Source organism: Uloborus diversus, chromosome 3 (assembly GCF_026930045.1).
Source record: "Uloborus diversus isolate 005 chromosome 3, Udiv.v.3.1, whole genome shotgun sequence".
Classification (NCBI taxonomy): domain Eukaryota; kingdom Metazoa; phylum Arthropoda; class Arachnida; order Araneae; family Uloboridae; genus Uloborus; species Uloborus diversus.
This window is the reverse complement of record NC_072733.1, coordinates 89,927,690-89,948,655: the sequence shown is the minus strand read 5'-3', so window position 1 is coordinate 89,948,655 and position 20,966 is coordinate 89,927,690. Positions and strand designations below refer to the sequence as shown.

General features: G+C 31.5%; 1 protein-coding gene across 1 annotated transcript in view; it reads right to left on the bottom strand.

The window, feature by feature from the left end:
* LOC129218435 (atlastin-2-like) overlaps positions 1-20,966 on the bottom strand; it is a 240,086-nt gene that overhangs the window by 7,421 nt on the left and 211,699 nt on the right. Inside the window, exons 14-15 of the mRNA XM_054852699.1 lie at positions 14,362-14,576; positions 8,474-8,540 (exon numbers count right to left, since the gene is read on the bottom strand). Of these exons, the coding sequence (XP_054708674.1) occupies positions 8,474-8,540; positions 14,362-14,576 (282 nt within the window). The remainder of the gene's footprint in view (positions 1-8,473; positions 8,541-14,361; positions 14,577-20,966) is intronic.

The window sequence follows — 20,966 nt, the reverse complement described above, 5'->3', positions numbered from 1 at the left end:
AAAATTAAGCAAACAGAATTACAAATATTAAACAAATTATAAAAAACAAATGATGATAAAAGGAGAAATGCAAACAGCTATTAAGTAGGAATAGAAAAAGAGTGAATCCAGAGCTCATCAGCCGTGGAGGATTCATTAATTATGGTCAAAAGACCAAAATTTTAACTATAAACTAGAAGAGAATGCTTAAGCTCCAGTACATGTAATATAGAGTAACAATGGGCAAACGCACCACTTGTTAAGCTAAAAACAATAAACTAGAGCTCAAACCTAAAACTAAAAGCAGGGGGTTTCGCCTCGACTAATTAGGAAAACAAGTTCCGATAATTAGCCTTCCACGGGACAGTACCTGCCAATAACAAAATTGTCTTACCTTGAAATCCAAGTAAACATATCCAGTCCGTTGTTCAGCATGATAAAAAAGCCTATCCATACGTCAACAAAACATTAAAAATATAAAAACCATGTCTAAAAAAAAAAAGTCCAAAGACGTACCAGGTCGCCTGTTTCGCACGTGTAAAAATTTTTTTTCCACTACGGTGATTCATAAAAAAATGGTTTGTCACGGTTGTATCATACATTTACACAGTTAAATATTTTCAAAAGAAGCGAAATGTTCATCGAAGGCTATACTTAAGCAGATGTTTTCAACTAGATTTTTAGGGAAGTTATTATGAAAAAGTAAGTTTTTGAGTACTGAAATTTCTTGCTTAAATGCAGAAATGGTGTTGCAAATTCTTTTAATTCTGATAGCTTGCGAAACAATAATGCCAATAAAAACCTTTTTACTAAGGCAGGAGGAGAAATCTTGTAAACTGTTAACTGCGAAATTGAATTCACGTCTTTTATCATAGATTGTAGTGGAACAATTTGAGTCAATTTGTATGTTGATATCCAAGAAATTAAAGCTATTATGATTAGAATTGGTCTTTTTGAGCGTTAATGAACTATGATAAATAGTTTTGCTGAGTTCAGAAAAATTAGGAAAATTTATACACAAAAGGTCATCAATGTATCTACAACAAAGAGGTGTAGAGGAAGGATTGTCAATTAAATATTTTCGTTCATAATATAAAAGAAAAAGGTTGGCTAATGTAGAGCTAAAATTAGCTCCCATTGCTATGCCATTAATTTGAAGAAAACATGAATTACCATTTTTGAAAAAATTATTGAAAATACAAAATTTAAAAAGACCAAGAAAAAACAATTCATTAAAATCAAGGGAATCCTTGACTGAATTAAAAAGTTCTGAAACAGAGGAAAAAAGTTCAACGAGTGGGATATTGGTGAAGAGGTTTTCAAAATCAAAAGTTTCTAAGTGGTTTATATCAAGCATATTAAGTAAATTGATGACTTCAACACTATTATTAACAATCCAGAACCAATTCATTTGTTGAAGTTTAAGTTGTTCAAGAATTTTTTTGAGAAATTGTTCAAGCTTTACACTCAGATTTTTTCCAATGGTGTTGGTGGCAGAGCAAATAAATCGAAATCCAACAGGTGTTTTATGAAATTTTGGAATTGCATACAAGTAAGGTAAGTTAACAGAATCAGGACGTGGCAATTTAAAAAGTTTGTAAGCAGCAGTAAATTTTTTGATGATGGAGGATTCATTAAGTTTGGAGGAAACATAAGTGGTGGTTTTTTCGAGTTCATTTTTCAAAATATTAGCATATAATTTTTTGCAGCAGATAGAGTAATTAGAACTTGCTTTATCAACAACTGTAAAGACAAAAGCTTTTTTAAAATTATTGATGGCATTATTTTCATCAGCAGAAAGATGGAAGTATGAAGATTCAGTGTTAACAATATCACGTAAACGTGATTTCAGTTCAATTAAAAAGTGGTGTCTATATTCAAGAAATGCATTGAGTGGAACATTAAAACAATAGGAGATTTTTCTTAAAAAATATTCAAGTTCAAATGTAAGCTTATTAAAAGCTTTTAGGAAATTAATACGAAAATTAGGCCGATATTTAGTACCCAAACTAAAAAGTTTAATGAGTTTTTTGTTTTGTAAAAAATTCAAATCACCGGTCAGAATATGACCAAAATCAGAGTTGAAGAAGATGGAATTAGAGAAATTAGCACAATTACAATCAAAATTCAAATATTTTTCAAAATTTTTTGCAACTTCTTGATAGTTTAGAATATTTTTTGAGAAAGGAGGATTGAATTTGTAGCTGAAGACAATTTGTAGATCCTTGATGGGAAAAAAATCCAAAAGTTTACTGTGTAGTTTAGAAAAGTTTAAATAGTCGAATGATTTTTGTAAAAAACTAAAGGTGCAACAACATCAAACCTACTACTGCACCTTTAGTTTTTTACAAAAATCATTCGACTATTTATACTTTTCTAAACTACACAGTAAACTTTTGGATTTTTTTCCCATCAAGGATCTACAAATTGTCTTCAGCTACAAATTCAATCCTCCTTTCTCAAAAAATATTCTAAACTATCAAGAAGTTGCAAAAAATTTTGAAAAATATTTGAATTTTGATTGTAATTGTGCTAATTTCTCTAATTCCATCTTCTTCAACTCTGATTTTGGTCATATTCTGACCGGTGATTTGAATTTTTTACAAAACAAAAAACTCATTAAACTTTTTAGTTTGGGTACTAAATATCGGCCTAATTTTCGTATTAATTTCCTAAAAGCTTTTAATAAGCTTACATTTGAACTTGAATATTTTTTAAGAAAAATCTCCTATTGTTTTAATGTTCCACTCAATGCATTTCTTGAATATAGACACCACTTTTTAATTGAACTGAAATCACGTTTACGTGATATTGTTAACACTGAATCTTCATACTTCCATCTTTCTGCTGATGAAAATAATGCCATCAATAATTTTAAAAAAGCTTTTGTCTTTACAGTTGTTGATAAAGCGAGTTCTAATTACTCTATCTGCTGCAAAAAATTATATGCTAATATTTTGAAAAATGAACTCGAAAAAACCACCACTTATGTTTCCTCCAAACTTAATGAATCCTCCATCATCAAAAAATTTGCTGCTGCTTACAAACTTTTTAAATTGCCACGTCCTGATTCTGTTAACTTACCTTACTTGTATGCAATTCCAAAATTTCATAAAACACCTGTTGGATTTCGATTTATTTGCTCTGCCACCAACACCATTGGAAAAAATCTGAGTGTAAAGCTTGAACAATTTCTCAAAAAAATTCTTGAACAACTTAAACTTCAACAAATGAATTGGTTCTGGATTGTTAATAATAGTGTTGAAGTCATCAATTTACTTAATATGCTTCATATAAACCACTTAGAAACTTTTGATTTTGAAAACCTCTTCACCAATATCCCACTCGTTGAACTTTTTTCCTCTGTTTCAGAACTTTTTAATTCAGTCAAGGATTCCCTTGATTTTAATGAATTGTTTTTTCTTGGTCTTTTTAAATTTTGTATTTTCAATAATTTTTTCAAAAATGGTAATTCATGTTTTCTTCAAATTAATGGCATAGCAATGGGAGCTAATTTTAGCTCTACATTAGCCAACCTTTTTCTTTTATATTATGAACGAAAATATTTAATTGACAATCCTTCCTCTACACCTCTTTGTTGTAGATACATTGATGACCTTTTGTGTATAAATTTTCCTAATTTTTCTGAACTCAGCAAAACTATTTATCATAGTTCATTAACGCTCAAAAAGACCAATTCTAATCATAATAGCTTTAATTTCTTGGATATCAACATACAAATTGACTCAAATTGTTCCACTACAATCTATGATAAAAGACGTGAATTCAATTTCGCAGTTAACAGTTTACAAGATTTCTCCTCCTGCCTTAGTAAAAAGGTTTTTATTGGCATTATTGTTTCGCAAGCTATCAGAATTAAAAGAATTTGCAACACCATTTCTGCATTTAAGCAAGAAATTTCAGTACTCAAAAACTTACTTTTTCATAATAACTTCCCTAAAAATCTAGTTGAAAACATCTGCTTAAGTATAGCCTTCGATGAACATTTCACTTCTTTTGAAACTGTTTAACTGTGTAAATGTATGATACAACCGTGACAAACCATTTTTTTATGAATCACCGTAGTGGAAAAAAATTTTTTACACGTGCGAAACAGGCGACCTGGTACGTCTTTGGACTGTTTTTTTTTTGGACATGGTTTTTATATTTTTAATGTTTTGTTGACGTATGGATAGGCTTTTTTATCATGCTGAACAACGGACTGGATATGTTTACTTGGATTTCAAGGTAAGACAATTTTGTTATTGGCAGGTACTGTCCCGTGGAAGGCTAATTATCGGAACTTGTTTTCCTAATTAGTCGAGGCGAAACCCCCTGCTTTTAGTTTTAGGTTTGAGCTCTAGTTTATTGTTTTTAGCTTAACAAGTGGTGCGTTTGCCCATTGTTACTCTATATTACATGTACTGGAGCTTAAGCATTCTCTTCTAGTTTATAGTTAAAATTTTGGTTTTTTGACCATAATTAATGAATCCTCCACGGCTGATGAGCTCTGGATTCACTCTTTTTCTATTCCTACTTAATAGCTGTTTGCATTTTTCCTTTTATCATCATTTGTTTTTTATAATTTGTTTAATATTTGTAATTCTGTTTGCTTAATTTCATATTTACTTGGCCTTTTAGTTTTGCTGCGATGCACATCTATGGGCTCTTGGTGTGGTCTTTTCAATATTTTTCACTTTTATTATTATTTTATATATATATATATATATATATATATATATATATATATATATATGCCTAAAATGATAACCACATAACTCAAAAAATGCAAACCTTACAGAGAGGCAAAAAACAAGCTTATCCATCTGTTAAGGTATAAAATATATTAAAGCTTTTTTTAAGATATGAGGTTTTCATTATTTCTTGAGTGATTATCATTAGTGGTTATGAGGCTAAAATCCTTTGGCAATATATATATATAACAGAGTTGTTACTATAAACGATGTCACTATAAGTTCAAGGCATGTGCAAATAGGATATGAGAGGGAAAAGGTGGGGCTGTTGTGGATGTGAATAATAGGGTATGTCATACATTTTCTTTTTTTTTTTTTTTTGAACTTTGACTTGCACATTTGCACATTTAGGATGCAATGTATTTGCCCCCAGGAAATTCACTTCTAGTAATATTTTTGAAAAATATTAAGATTTAGCTACCGGGAAACGAGTTTAAAAAGTTTGAAAAATGCTAACATATTTTATAGTATTAATAACTGAAAACCCACCACAAGGAGGTGGCCGCACTTCAAGCTCCACTCTACCCTTCCCATCCACCAAACCAAGAAGGATAGTCATTAGAACACTTACATTTGCACTTACTATATGATTTTAAATGAATGTTAATGTTTGGACCAGGGTATGAAGTTGTACTAATGATGTTCTTATAAATCCATCTCTTGTGTCTTTTGCCTCTAATCTAATGCCTTTCTCTAATTCAACTCTTTTATATTCTGACTGTCTTCCTCATAAAACTCTTTTTGCATGTCTTCATGATTAATTACATTCCTTTAGTTTTTAGTTCGTGCATAAGCCAAAAATTTCGTTAAATTAACCAAAACTGATTTTTTTAGCTTTTTCTACACATTACAGTATTTTTTTTTTATAGTCCAGTTATATATATTTTTTGCAATAAATGTGTACTATGCAGCTTTTTATTGGAAATGCAATTATATTTCAAGTACATTAACAACCCCACCAACACAAGGAGGTGGCTGCATTTTGAGTTCTATCATGCCCTTCCCATCCACCCAGCCAAGTTATTTACATGTTTACGATTACTACAGTCGAATCTTGATAACTTGAAGCTTATAACTGGAATATTTCTTTATCATGAAGTTTTCATCAGGTCCCAAACTCTTGAGACTATTGTGGAATTTTCCCATAACTCGAACTACCAATAACTCAAAATGTTTTGGTCGGTCCCTTGGGACTTCGAGTTATTGAGAGTTGACTGTATATGACTTTAACACATTGACTGCGTCGTCGACAGCCTATATATGGACTCCCTGCGCTAAGCTAATTATTTGAAACAATTTGAAGGAAAACAGTTTTATTAGACTTTTTCATGAATATTACAGCATACAATGAAGGTCTACAAGAGCAGGCTCAGGGTTGGTAAAATTAGTCTCTTCGTTGTCGATCTCCCTGTCGTTCAAGTTCCAACTGTCCCTGTCATCATCGTCAACTAGTTCATCATCCGATAAAGTAACATATTTCACAGCATCTTCGAGCGACATATACTTACATTTGCTCATTTTACGTTTTTATTTACTCACAGACTACAGCACAAAAAACTCGCGCGCTATCTCGTTTGACCGCGCGCACCCTTGCTTGCATCAGAAAATGTTTTCACAGCAAACGCAGTGGAGGACGAGTTATCTCGTCCCTAGCGCATACAGCATAATTCTGGAGGACGAGTTATCTCGTCCCTAGCAGTCAATGTGTTAAAAGCATTTCTACATTTGAGTACAGGATTGAAGTTAGATTTTGAATTAATTTTAGCATTGAACATCTCAAGTATAATGTTTTTCTTACAAATCCATACCTTTCATCTTCTCTGAATATCAATCTACCTACTCTTTAACCAGTTTCATTACCCTGTCAGCAGCTGGAGTGTGAAAGGGGAACATTTGTTGAATTATTGATAAAGCTTCAACTGTTTTTGGGTTATCTTCAACCGTGAAAAATGTGACCCTAATCTTGCTGTCAAAAATTCAAGACATTTCACTCATCAGCGCTCGTTAACATGGGCTAATGGAGTTATAGAGCTGTGTATTGTTCAAGCTTGACTAATAAGATATGAGGATATTCTTAAGTCATATCTGAAATTATTGTTCATATTGTTCTATTTAATAAAATTTGAGATGAAATTCCAACTCATTGAAAGTTTCACAATGTTCAGATTAAGTCATTTGTCTGATGATCTCCTGAACATTGTGGATCTGGTGATCCAAAGAAATGGCTAATATGCCTATTGGAGAACTTGTTATTGGTCGTGGCAGTGGGTGATAGTCAAAATGCAAAGCAATTGAATCAGAGAAAGGCATACGAGGCAAAAGATCAGGTAGATGCAAGAGATGGATTTAAAAGAGCAACTTTATACTTACGATCATAATGCCAAAACTAAATCATTAGTACAGTACAACTTCTTATCCTGGTCCAAACAATGAAATTCATTTAAAGTTCGTGTAGTAAGTGTAAATGTAGGTCTTGTAATGATTATCCTTCTTGGTTGGATGGATAGGAAAGGCAGAGTGGAGCAACTACCTCCTTGTAGTGGGTTCTCTGCTATTGATGCAATAAAATACATTTGCATTTCCAACAAAGAGATTCACAGGGCACATTTATTGAGAAAAAAATATACTGGAGAAATATTGTAATGCACAAAAATGATTTAAAAAAAATCAATTTTTGTTTAATTTCATGAAAATGTATGGTTTATTCACAAGGTAAAAACTGTAAAGGAATGTAGTTAATCATAAAGAAACTTGAAAACAGTGTTGAAAGGAAACATTTGAATGGTTTTAGAACAAGAATTTTATACATTTGTATTTTCATAAAAAATTTTGGAAATTGGCATTTTTTGCCTTTTTTTCAATTTAAACTCTTTTCCCCGTAGCTAAACCTTAATATTTTTCGAAAATAGCAATGAATTTCTTGTGTGCAAATACATTGCATCCTAAATGTGCAAGTCGAAGTTCAAATATATTTTTTAAAGACATACCCTAGCGTATAATGTAAAAAGCACTCTATCTAGTTAGAAGGGTAGTTGGTGTATGGCTTTAAAGTGAAGAGTTTTGTTTCCATCGCTCTAAAACATGTTTTTAAAAGGTTAGCAGTGGTGGTGGTTAAAAATTGAAGTTGCCAGTGACAAAAAAAGCATCATAATGGTATCAAGAACTACTGGAGGCCTGTGGCAAAAATGCATTACTGTATAGGACGGTTGCACGATGGATTAAAGCATTTTGTTTGTGCCAAAATAACGCTGCTGATTTGTACTGGCTCTCCATTCCTCAAAATCAGATTGAAAACCTGAGAGGTTCCGATTCCATAGACTGTCAATGAACTGTCCGGGAGTTATCCTTAGAGTTTCGTCATGCTTATGAGCATTAGGGTGCTCAGTCCCTGACATCAACCATTGACACCTTCTCAGCGGTCTCCAACAGCTTACAGACATTGGTCAATAGATTATAAGCCATGCAGGTGATTACATAGAAGGAATGAAATACAACTGCACTTGTAAGTTCATTAAAATTTTGTTTATACCCATGTTGCCACCACTCAACTTATGGCCCTTGCATATGTATCTGTAAGATATTTTATATCTAAAGATAGAAATGGGAACAAAACTACTGAAATTTCATTGTTTTATACCATTCAATTTAATACAACCTGTTTTGGTTTTGTAGAACTTTAATGCAAAAAATGTTGCAGATAAAAATTGACAAAAATAAGAAATATAAACAGCAAAACTAACCTCTCTGAAAATACTAGCTGCTAGTATGTCAATTTGAGAGCCAACATCCCTCATATCCCCACTATATCTGGAATCAATTGAGATAATTAGTCTTTAAAAACTTCTTCTTAATAAATAAATAGATTGTATGCTGATTAACAGCATTTATGTTCTAAAACTTTGTAACAAAAAGAAAAATAACAATGATACATGGTATTTTAAACATTGGATATCTTTCAAATTGTTTAAGCACAGTATAGAAAAAGTTTGACAACTTTTTACTTTTCAAAAAATTTAAACAGCATATTGGATTTAAATTTATCAACCTTGAAAAATATCCAATTATTCATTTATAAACTTCATATCTTTGTGATTTCACATCATAAATAATTTTATCTGCAATGATGTAAACCTATGACCACTATCAACACCTTGTCAGTGGTCTCTAACAGCTTCTGAGGGGGGGGGGGGCTAATGATGCATACTCTCCAACATTAGCCCCCCAGTCACTTGTAACACCTACATACTATGACCGAAATAACATAAACATGAACTCCATCTTAAAAAAGACCTTTTAAAAATCTAGTTATCATAAAATTTTAACCACTTAACGCATTTGCCCATGTCTGACATGGGCGTTCTTGTATCTCGCTCTGTTTCATTTCTAATGCCCGTCTTAACTAGTAAAGATATATATATATATATATATATATATATATATATATATATATATATATATCTTAATATATAAAAATATATCTTCTGTGCAGAAGTTTGTCACCATAAAGCTTTTAAATGGCTGGACCGATTTTGATCAAATTTTTTGTATGTTATTAAGTTGTGGCAAGCATGGTTTCGAAGCGCGATGGATTGAATCGGAAACATTTTTGTTAAGTAATTAATTAAAACATTGGATGCTTTACCTCCAAAATGATAAATATTTATTTTAACCAATTGTTGAACGAGAACTGAAATAAATATTTAACCCGTTGCCAAAGGACAATAAGAAAGCCAGCTCTGCTTTTTGTAATGAAATTCCCTACTGTAATATGTCAATAATTGATAATAGATAAAACGTAGAGAGAGAGAGTTGAGCCTTCATTTCTTGAAAGCAATGATTTTAGGTCCAGTGATATATTTTAAAGTAAAGTACGGGAAGAAATCGGGTTTCTTTCACTAGGTTCACTCAAAACGCATATTTTTTGTCATAGTTAAACCAAAGACCATGTGACTGGATCGGTGCTTTAGGTCTTCCTAACCAAATGATCGGATAGTACCGTACATAACAACCTTTGTTTCTTGGTTCAAATCCATCTAAGTTTTGGCACCAATGGCAAGAATACTTTAAAGATTATCAAACTAATCAGTACATTATTAAAGGAAAAGATGGTGGAATTTGAAGACAAAACAAATTTTATTTTCGTTCAGGTAAATTATAACAGGGTAGGTCTGTACACACAAGATCAGTGCACTGGAAGATTTTTAGCTTTGGTGGAAAGAACAAATTAGGCAAATATATGAAGTTTTCTTTCAAAAGATGGGATCGCTAATCAGTCGGAGTTTGCCTCACTCACTGATCGGCTAGATTACAGGAACGTGGTGGCTTGGCGACATTGGTCATAACAATACAGATGCGTGATTATTTGTATACTACTGTTAATGTAATTTATTGTATTTTTTTGCTCATTTGGTGAAATATTTTAAATTGCAAAGAATTGATTTTGGTTTTTAAAGAGTGTTTAGTCATTTTAGTTGACGAACGTTTTTATTTTACGTCAGGAGGGGGAGAGGGTGATTTTCGCTTATTCAGGGTACTGTTTTTATATTTATCATTTTTTTAAAACGATATCCATTTGTTTTTTTATTCTTTTTCACATGAGGGACGTTGCAGCGGGATTTCCCGTTTTTTCTACATGGATAGTACTTAATAACGGAGGATGATTTTTATCCTTTGGGTATGGCTGATGGAACAAACCATACAATCTATGAAGATCTTTCAAGTAAGCGAGAAAAAATAGTTGATGAAGCAACTGCTCAGTGGGCACTAGATAAATCAAGTTGTAATAAATATACGCATTCCGACACCAAGCATCTTAAAACATTTTCTATTTACTTATTTTTTTCAACAAAACAGTTCAAACACTTGATAGCTTATTGAAGTTTGTCAACTTTTCAATTTACGAAGTTTGAACAGAACAACGTCTGCCGGGCCCTCTAGTGTATATATATATATATATATATATATATATATATATATATATATATATATATATATATATATATATATATATATATATATATATATATTATACTACAGCTGAACATATTTACTATAGGTGGCACAACTATGCAGCATTTTTCTTTTATAAACCATATATTCTTGGGTAAAGTAGTTCTTTGGTGTGGAAATGGTTATATCCATTCTTATTGCAAAACTGAATTTTTAGCAATTCTAATGATTCTAAATATGACACTTTGATTTTAATATTTTCAAATTCAAAATAAACATGCAATGAAATCATTTACACTTTGTTTGCATTATATTTTTTATGACTTTCACCCCCCCCCCCCTTATTTTCTAGTCATTCCCTCCTACAACTGAAATTGCAAAAAAGAAAACTCTTACACTATAACTATAGGGGAAAGTGTTGTGCTTTGGGACACTGCAAATTTCTAAGAATCTATTTTTAGCAGCCATGTTTTCGCAATCTCTAATAGTAACCTTCACCACTAAATGGTGCCATAGTAAAAGCAAATGAGTAAAATTGACGATTCTGTGAGAGAAAGAAAATTTTATGACTCCAAAGTAAATATTTTCTTCATTTTTATTTAATTCTCTGTCTTTGTATTTATAAAACTAATCAACTGAATTTTATTTTGTTATAAAAGAGAAATACTTTTAATATTTTGGTTATGAGAAAATAATGATAGTGCATCTAGATTGACCACTATTTTAATTTTTCTTAAACCACATGGTGATTGTACCTTGGGACAGCCAAACATATTGTACCTTAAGACACGTTCTAAGTTATAACATATGCACGGTTAGTAATAATTAAGACATGTTTAGGAACACAGAACAATAGTCTAATCTTATCTAGTCATTTAAACATATTTAATGTTAGATAATAATTCATTAGTTTATTATTCATGATTTAATTCATTACCATGAAAAAATTTATTTTTTGGTGCAAAATTGGTTCTAGTATATGGCTGTTTCCTGAACCATGAAGACTTTCCTATAGTACAACAGGATGTGTCCTAACGTACAATAGGATGTTGTACCTTGTGACAGCTTGGAACTTTTACTTTAAATGGCTGACAATGTTTTATTTTCAAACTGTTTGAATTAAAAAAAATATATTGCATAGAAATATGTTGGGGTATTTTACTGTGACTTTTAGATTTTAAATTTGATTCAAATAATTGACATTAAAAATTAAAATATGAAAAGTGTACAACAAGGTACAACATCCTCCCCTACACTGGAACCTCAATTTTACATTGTCCGTTTCATATGTTATCCTGCTTCCAATGTCATTTTCTTCTGTTTCCTGAAAAAAGCTATACAGATATTGTTAGAATATTCCAGATTTTATGATACCCTTTTTCAGGAAGTCCGCTCAATAGATTTTTCTACAAACAGATTAAAAAAAATTTTTTATCTTACAAGACTCGCAATTTTTTTTTTTTAGATTTCAATTTTCCAAGATAAATATGTTATATAGCAGTTTGAAACAGCTCTGATATTCTTTTTGTTCTTTTTGTTCTAATCGTCCATTGTCTGCCAGAGGGATTTCATCTGATTGTCCACTCTTCTTTTATGACAATTGAGGACTAGAGCTGCAGACACTTCTGGAACATTTTCTAGAAATTGGTGTCGCATGTTTCACCTCATCATACCACAAATTCCTTCAATATTAGACTTACTACCCTGGTTTTGATGAGAATGACTAAGACGAAGAAGTAATCAAGGGTGTCCTAGCAGCTGATCATACAATTTTTAGCATTAAACTCTAAGACTTTTTTTATGTGTGAGTGCAAGGCAAGGAGCAAATTTTCAAAATTCTTAGTACAGATCGTGCAATAAATGAAATTGTATCTAAAAACAAAAAACAAGTAAAGATTATACATTTTTCCCATAACTTCATTTGATAAGAGTCTATTTTCAAACAATATGCTTTGATTTTCAACATGGCCCTGAGTTTACGTTTTCCCGCTTGGAATTATATTTATCACAGGTCTAACAGAAAATGTAAAATCAGGGTTCCACTGTGTATTCATCTCCTGTTTAAAAAAAAAAGATCATTTTTTGCTAATTCTGAGGATAAATCTCATGCTTAAAGAGTTGAAAGCATTTTAGTTTCACTATTTCTAAATTATTTTAAACATTTATTTGTTTTCAACTTCGATTTGACTTATTCCCGTAGTAACTGCAGAAATTCCATAGCAGTTGGGGAGTATGCTATTGAAACAATGAATATAATAGAGCCAAAATTACTTAAATACAACATCTTAAAACAATTACACCAAACAAAAAGCTTGAAAATTTGCATTTTACCAAAATTTATGCTCAGAAAGAAATTATTTCTCAGTAACATACATGAACATATTTATTGATAGATATAAACTGGATTTTTTTTTTTTTTTTTGCAATGGTCTAATGAGAGATACAGAGGAAAAAAAGCTAATGTTCTGCCAGCTTAAATAACATAACCTCCTTATATCATCATTGCTATTTTCTTCTTTGATTCATTAAATAGAATGTAAACCCGTAAGATAAAATTTAGAGCTTTGGATTGAATGTGTAACTTGGAAAGTGGACAGTTTTTTTTTCTTCAGTTTAATCAAGAGCACTTACATGAACTTCTGAAAATCACCCTTTCTAACAAATACACAACAACTCAGCTCTTCAACAGGGGAAAAATATTAATGATTGTAAAATGACTTGGGGGAAAAAAAAAGACAGATAAGACCAGGGTTGATAATCATGATTTAAATCACTCAACCCTGACTGATAGAAACTAATTTCAGTGTACAAACCAGTAAAATCTATATGCAACGATAATAAGCCCTAAATTCAGGCACATCACTTTGAATTTTTGCAAGGGGAAATAAAAGTTGCATACTTAATACATACTACATAGAAAAAAAATGGGCCCACAAATATGTAAATACATTGATTTTTCAAAGTGGATCGGGGTTAAGTCTTGTTAAATCACAGACCTGCTAGAATTATGTATAGCATATAAAAGTTACCTTACATAAGTAAAATTTGATAGCTAGCATCTTCTCTCTCAGTGACTTTTTTATTAAATATTCAGGTTATCCAATTCCTCATTATCATGCTTCTGCAAAATTTCCAAAAGTTTGGTAAAAGGCTTTGCATGTCACTGCTGTAATAAATGTGTCAAAAATAACACATAAATATTATGCAGCAGAACATGCACTATATCAACTTAATTACCTAATATATCATTCAAAACAGTTCACAATTTTATTCTCATACTTAAATGGTGAAGTCTGAGGGAATGTAACCTTGATAAACAAAAGTAAAAATCTGAAGTGTTTCTATCAACAGATGCTCATTAGGGGAAAAAGCTCTGTTAAACTAAGCTACAAAATGTTCTCAGTTTTTGCAAAAATATATACTCATTATAGACACATAAATAATTTTTCTTTTGTATATAAATAAAATCTTGTAGAAAATACACAACATTAATTAAATTCAATCAGAAAATAAAATGACTGAACTAGTTTGTCACCCCCCCCCCCCAAAAAATACATGGATATATATATATATATATATATATATATATATATATATATATATATATATATATATAAGACATAAATATATTTTTTAATGATATTCAGAAAAAAATTGATTCAAAAGAAACAAAAAATACCTAATATATGTCCATAAACAGAGAGTCAGAAGCACCAAACCCATGACAAGATTGCAAAGATTGGCTATTGCATACACTCCTATTAAGCCGAAAATTCCAGATGCAAAATATAAAATTATGACCAGTGTGAACAAAGTAGCTGGAGTTTTTGCAGCAGCAAATATATTTTTGCCTTCATTGTGTTTTTTGTAGTTCAAGTAAAGCAGGTCCAGCTCCTACAATGAAAAATTGTTTTACAATACATGTATAGTTAAAGAGGCAATTGTTTGAACTCATTTTCATTTTCAATGCTCTGCTGTTTTTGATTCAATATTTTATTTTAAAATATGAAGTTATTAACTTTACCAGGACCACCGTGACAAAGCGCGCGCTCCATTCATCGCCGCGCGTTCTTTCTACCCGGGCCCGGAACACAGTTGAGTGAGTCACGCTAAGCGATCGAACGTTTTGCTTCGTTCGCTGACAATATACTCGATTGCAAGCTTTTTTTCATTGAAAGAGCAAATTAAATTTTCTTAAAATGTGTTTACCCATGAATTGTTTTCCACAGATTAAAGTAAAAAGAAAAAAGTAACAACAAATAATTTTGAAGCAAAATATTTTCTCAACAAAAAGTAAAATGGTGAAAATCTTCAAAATAAATTTTCTTGAAAACGTTGCTAAAAGCCTGATCATCAAAAAAAAAAAAAAAAAAGATTTTTCAACAGAAACAAATTATTAATTGCATATTATACATGACAATACCATGAAAATGTGTTTACCAATAAATAGACAAGGTATTTTTTTTATTGTTATCATTATTATCTTGTAATTTAAAAATCAATATACATTCCATCAAACGTTTAAGATAATATTGATACGTTTTCGAGCCTTTTAGTGGCAACTCTTAATTTTATTAAAATATGTAATATAAAATTAAAAAACAGAAACAAAGAAAGGTTGAAAATGATGTCATTTTTTGATAGGTCTTAAGATAAAAATATTTCTGTGTACAATTATTTTGCACTGAAAACATATCCCAACTAAGTAAGATTGAGTTGAATGGTTTTTCAAGAATATATATACTAAAGCATATTTATAAATTCAATAGATAGGTCAAATTTAGAGTTAAGACTTCCTTTTGAAAGACACATGAAAGGTTCTCATATCTCTTTCTCTATCACACAGTACTTATCAGAACAATTATTATTGTAAAATAACCACCATTAGTTCAAAAAGTAAAAATAGTAGGTTAAAAAGAGAAAAACATAGAAAACGTTATATACTCATGCATATAACCAAAATAAATAAATTAAATAATTGAATATTTTACTAAGGAAATAAGAGAAAAATTTAGCACTTTAAATTCATTCTCCTATAATTTAAACCAAATGTGCAGCTAAAGTTTAAAAAAATATTTTTTTCTAAATATTCATTAAACATTGATAATCAATTGCAGATGCACCGAATATTCAGTTGATATTTGGATTGGTATTACATTTTTACTTCCAAAATACCAATTCAATATTTTAAACTTATGAAATTACTTTTATTCACTTGTTTATCCATTCTAGAAAGATGGCATTTTAGAAAGTAATTAACATTAAAGTTATTCATGTAAAACTGAAAGATATTTGATGTTGTAGGTATAGCACTAGATTGTAAATTGAAGACACTATATAACTTGCAATATGCTGTCTGAGATTCAGCAATCGAATTCTTAACTTTCCTTTTAAATCGTTGCACAGATTTTTTAACTTAATAAGAACAATGATAATCTGAACGTTTTTACTAATCTTTAATGCAAGTGCAAAGCTGAATTTAAAAGATCGGAAGGATTCCTTTAAAAAAGCAATAGAGAGACTAACAACAAATTCAACCTGTAAGAAGTGTGAAACAACTGTCTTACGCAAACATTAAAACATAACCTTAATAAAGGTTACTAAATCATTTGAAGTAACATTTCAGATCACTTACCTTTATTTCAGTTAATCATCAATTCATTGCTTACAGAAAGGTGAAAGGTCAAACATTTTCAGTAACGGTCGTTGGAAAACGTAAAGCAAAACATTGGATTGTTGATTTGAATCTCAATCGCTTAGACTGTAGCGCCACCTAGGTTTTTCTCAGTTGTTCCAGGCCCGGAAGGACCGAAGAAAGCGCGCATTTTTGTCACGGTGGTCCCGACTTTACTCGATATATGTGTTAATTTTCAGTTTGTTCTAGGCTTTAAAAAGAGCATGCAATATAAAAAAAAAGCACAATACTTCCGAACTTCCAAAACCAACCCTTTCATAAAAACACACATGTACTAAATACAGAATGTCCCAGTTTGCTATTCTCGCCACCATAAGTCCTAGGTACATACTTCCAATTGAAAAAATGGTCAAAATAGGATGCAGAGTAACGAAATTAAAAGTTTGAAGTGAAAACAAGATAGTTAACTTTTAATGTGGTCCCTAGATCCCCTACATTGTATTTAGGGAAATCAGAAACATGAAAAAAAAACAACAAAAAAAACTTGCCCTTGGTATGACAAATATTCACCGAATTGAAAGGCAGCGTTTTGTGATTATACCTCTTACCCTTTTGGATTGAAATACAACATCTTGGATTAAAATACAACAATTATATGTGTGTATTAAGGTGTTCCAAAAATATAAATTTTGGTAATCATATTCTCCACTACCCTGCCCTCGTAGTATTCTAGAATTAATAGAAAAAAAAAATCAGCTGAATTGGTCAATATTTATCGGTTGCAAAGGTTTAAGACTTAAATATGCAGATTTAGGATTGAGAAAGTGGAGTTTTTACTTAAACACCAAGGTATTGGTGGAATAATCCTTAAAATGATATAATTAAGTACAGAAACATTATGGAAAAAGTATTTTAGATTTTGAAGCGTCCAAAAACAAGTTTCTGAAATGCTTAAGTTAATTTTCTTAGTGCAGGACTAATAGAAGGTACTCAAGACATCCTTTAATAATTTTAGTAACTACACAGAAACCTGTTTTTATGATGCGGATAGGGTCTGCATAAAAAAAATTGCATAAAGAATATGTTCAAAACCTCAGGATTAGCTATAAAAAGTTGTTTTTGCAACACAGTTGAAATTTTTTTTTTTAATGCAATGGATAGGGACCGCATAAAAAAAGTCTTACGTAGGAAATAACCTGAAAACTTATGAAATAACTGAATTGATTATTTCAGAAAGGGCATAAGTCACACTTTTTTCAAAATTGAGCTAGCTGTGATTTTCCCATATTTGTATGTTAAGAAATCTACTAGTGTAGCAGGGAAGTCAATCATTGTACAGCAAAGTACTTTATTTAGGGTTCACATTTTTCGTTTAGTGCAGAAAGGGCATAAGTCTCGGACTTATGCCCTTTCTGCACTAAATGCGAAAGAAGAAATAGTAAGATGCAATGGTAAGATCATAGAAGAACTAGATTTTGTGGCATAACGAAGTGAAAACAAATAACTCTTTTTATTTAGCATAATTACGGTAATGGTAGGTTTGTCAGTTCGGGGGTTAGGGGGGGATTCGAAACCACGGAATTGGAATGAAATTCGTTAATTTCTCAGGGGTTTTATTAACATCACTCTAGGAACTGAAAAAAACTGTGTACTTTCAGTGATATATATGCTAGTCAAAATAAGAACAACACTGCAGGAGAGTTTTTCTAGAAATAATACTGAAGAAATTTAACAAGATTGTAATATAATGACTTTCCTCTGAGAGGACCTTTTCTTTGCGACCGGGATTTTAGGACAGAGAAACGAATGTTAAACAAATATGACAGATCATTGCCATGTGAAATCCAATCTCTTTTAAGTGAAATTCTGAAATTACATCAAGACTCACCGTCAAATCTGTTGAAAACAATGAAATCTGTATCTGCTAAAACAGGTACCCTTCATTTTTTAAGAGGACTTATCTCCCAAATTGAGATTTTAGAAACAGGTTTTACTGTGCGACAAATGTTTTCAACTATCCACATTCATGATGTTGAAATATTCGATAGAACATCAATGGATCACTTTCAGACTAGCTATTTTATAGACGATTTTCAAGAGAATATTGCAAAGTAACGCTTGTCCACTGAAGTACCGTAGCCAATATTGAGTATAAAGAGAAAAGTTTCATAATGTTGGAAGAAATAACAAATACCAAGATGATTATTCACTGCAATTTTGAACATAGTCATACTAATATGTACATCGAACTCGGTACACAAAACTAGACAAGAAACGGGTAGAAAAAAAGGTTTCCATGGAGGATGTATTTGATGAACATGAATATAGTTTTATACACATGTAAAACTTTTGTTTTTTACCTCAGTTTGTTAGTTTTTGTCATTTTTTTTTACACAAGACTTTATTATTTCACTAAAACAAGACAAGAGAAAAAGGAAAATATAAGATGTATTTTCTTAAGATAATGAATTTATGAATATGGACTTCACTAATTATTTTTATCACTTTGTTATATTATTTTTTGTTATCATAAATAAGTTTGAAACAAATGTGTTTCACTTGATTTACAGTTTCATCACTCTAGACTAGTCTTTCAGGATACTTATTGCAGAAAGGGCATAAGTTCAAATTAAAAATTTTTTTAAAAATTAATTTCAGAGACGAAATGAAACACAATTTAAGGTGCGGTAATGATCCTACTTGTGGCTAGATTAGTCATAAAAATTTTCGTAGAATTTAGTTCATTTCTGAATGAAATTTTCCCTTTTTATTGATTCCTGAAAAATTGCAGTAGTTGGACTTACGCCCTTTCTGAAATAATCAATTTAGCTAGGAATTGCTTTTTGAAATATAATCAAAATAAACCAAGTAATGATAATTTTGCCCAATGGTCAGACAAAATTGTCCGAATAAGGAAATTTTTGGCAGGTCAAAGTGACTTCCCATCGGGGTGCCTCTCTCATCATTTCAAGACACTACCTCGTACTTGTTTTATAAAACATTTCGTCAATTGAGTGCCAATCTGAAAGAAATTTTGACATACTGCACAAAAACAGGTTTTAGTGAAGATATAGAAAATTGATTAGTAACCTGCAAATGGAGAACTTTTACAAACAATACTAGTGTAAAACTTGCAATTTGTCTCAACTCCTAAACATACTGAAATTATCCAAAAAATTTTGTCACAAAAGTTTAAAATTTTGTGCATTAGTATTATTTTTCAATGGCGATTATTTCTCTAAAAATAATTTTAAGGATGTAGGAGCCATATAAAAAGTTGGATTTCCAGCGGTGCAAACTTGGGGAGGTGGGGGGGGGGGGGAGCGTCATGGTGCAGACAGGGCCATTGAAATTTTTAGGAGGGAGGGGTGTTGAGGGGTATATTTCTTTTGTGGGTCTTTGTGATGTTTAAGGGGGTGCATCCTTGCTGTTAGGGGGGTGGGCATCTCTGGGATTTCATATCTTATCTTTTTTTCCCACTTCAAAATTGTAATGTCTTAACTCGGCATCTTATTTTGATCATTTTTGCACTTGGAAGTATGCATACAGGACTAATGGTTGCAAAAATAAAGTTCTTGCAGGCTAAACGGGGACGTGCTGTACATTTATGTACATGAAGGCTGTTCAAAATACAAAAAGATAACCTTTTTCTATGTTTAGGTAAATAATGAATCTTGTAGAATTGAATGCATTTTCAAACATTGGTTTTTCTTGAAAGTCTGGTCAAAAGATGGAACTACTATCTTGTAAATCTGCTGCATAGCAGATGCATAAAGAAAACTAAGTCATTTTTTGCCAAAATATGAAAAAGTGCTTGGAGCAACGTTATGCAATAGAGCTTTGCATTCAATTAAAGAAATTTTCAACTAAAACATAGTAAATGCCGCATTAGGCTTTTGGAGAACATGCTAAGACCTGTGCAAGTGCATATGAATGGAATAAACAGCTGAAGAATAGAAGAGAGGATGTGCTGGATGCATCTCATGCAGGATACCCTTCAACATCAACTACTGAGAGAATCAGGCCCGCTGTAAGCGGGCGTGCAAGGCGTGTACCGCACGTGTGCGCCACGTTCAAGGGGCGCCGAATTCAGCCTCACCTTGCTAAATCGGAAAATAAATAAATAAAAGTAAAAACAAATTAAAATTTTGACTCTCCAAAAAAATATTGTTGACTTAAAACGGTGCCCCTCCTCCCCCATATGAGACCATTTAATAATAGCAAGAAAGTGTTCTTTCAGCTTTATTCTTGGTATCAGCTGTGGCCAGTGCCGTAGAAAAAAAACTGGCAGAAGATAGGCAGATAGGCATTTCGGCCACTTTGCCGCCCCTGTCGGGACATCAGGCGAAAATCGTAGTAAAATGCGCGGGACTGGGGTGTGAGGTGTGACGGCTGGTCGCGATATCTTTTTTCTGTCATCTGTCAAGGCAAGGTGATGTTTAACATAAGTGAACAGAGGGCATTCCGAAGAGGGGGCCAAGATATGAGAGGGGGAGTCATAAACTAAGCTTCAATTCAGTTTTTTTATTTTTTCATTTAATATTTCTCTTAAATAGTTTTTAAAAATGCCAACACATAAAGACAGGAATTAAAGCTAATGTGACATTTGATTTAAATCCTGTCTTTTATGATACACGAAGGTAAAATGC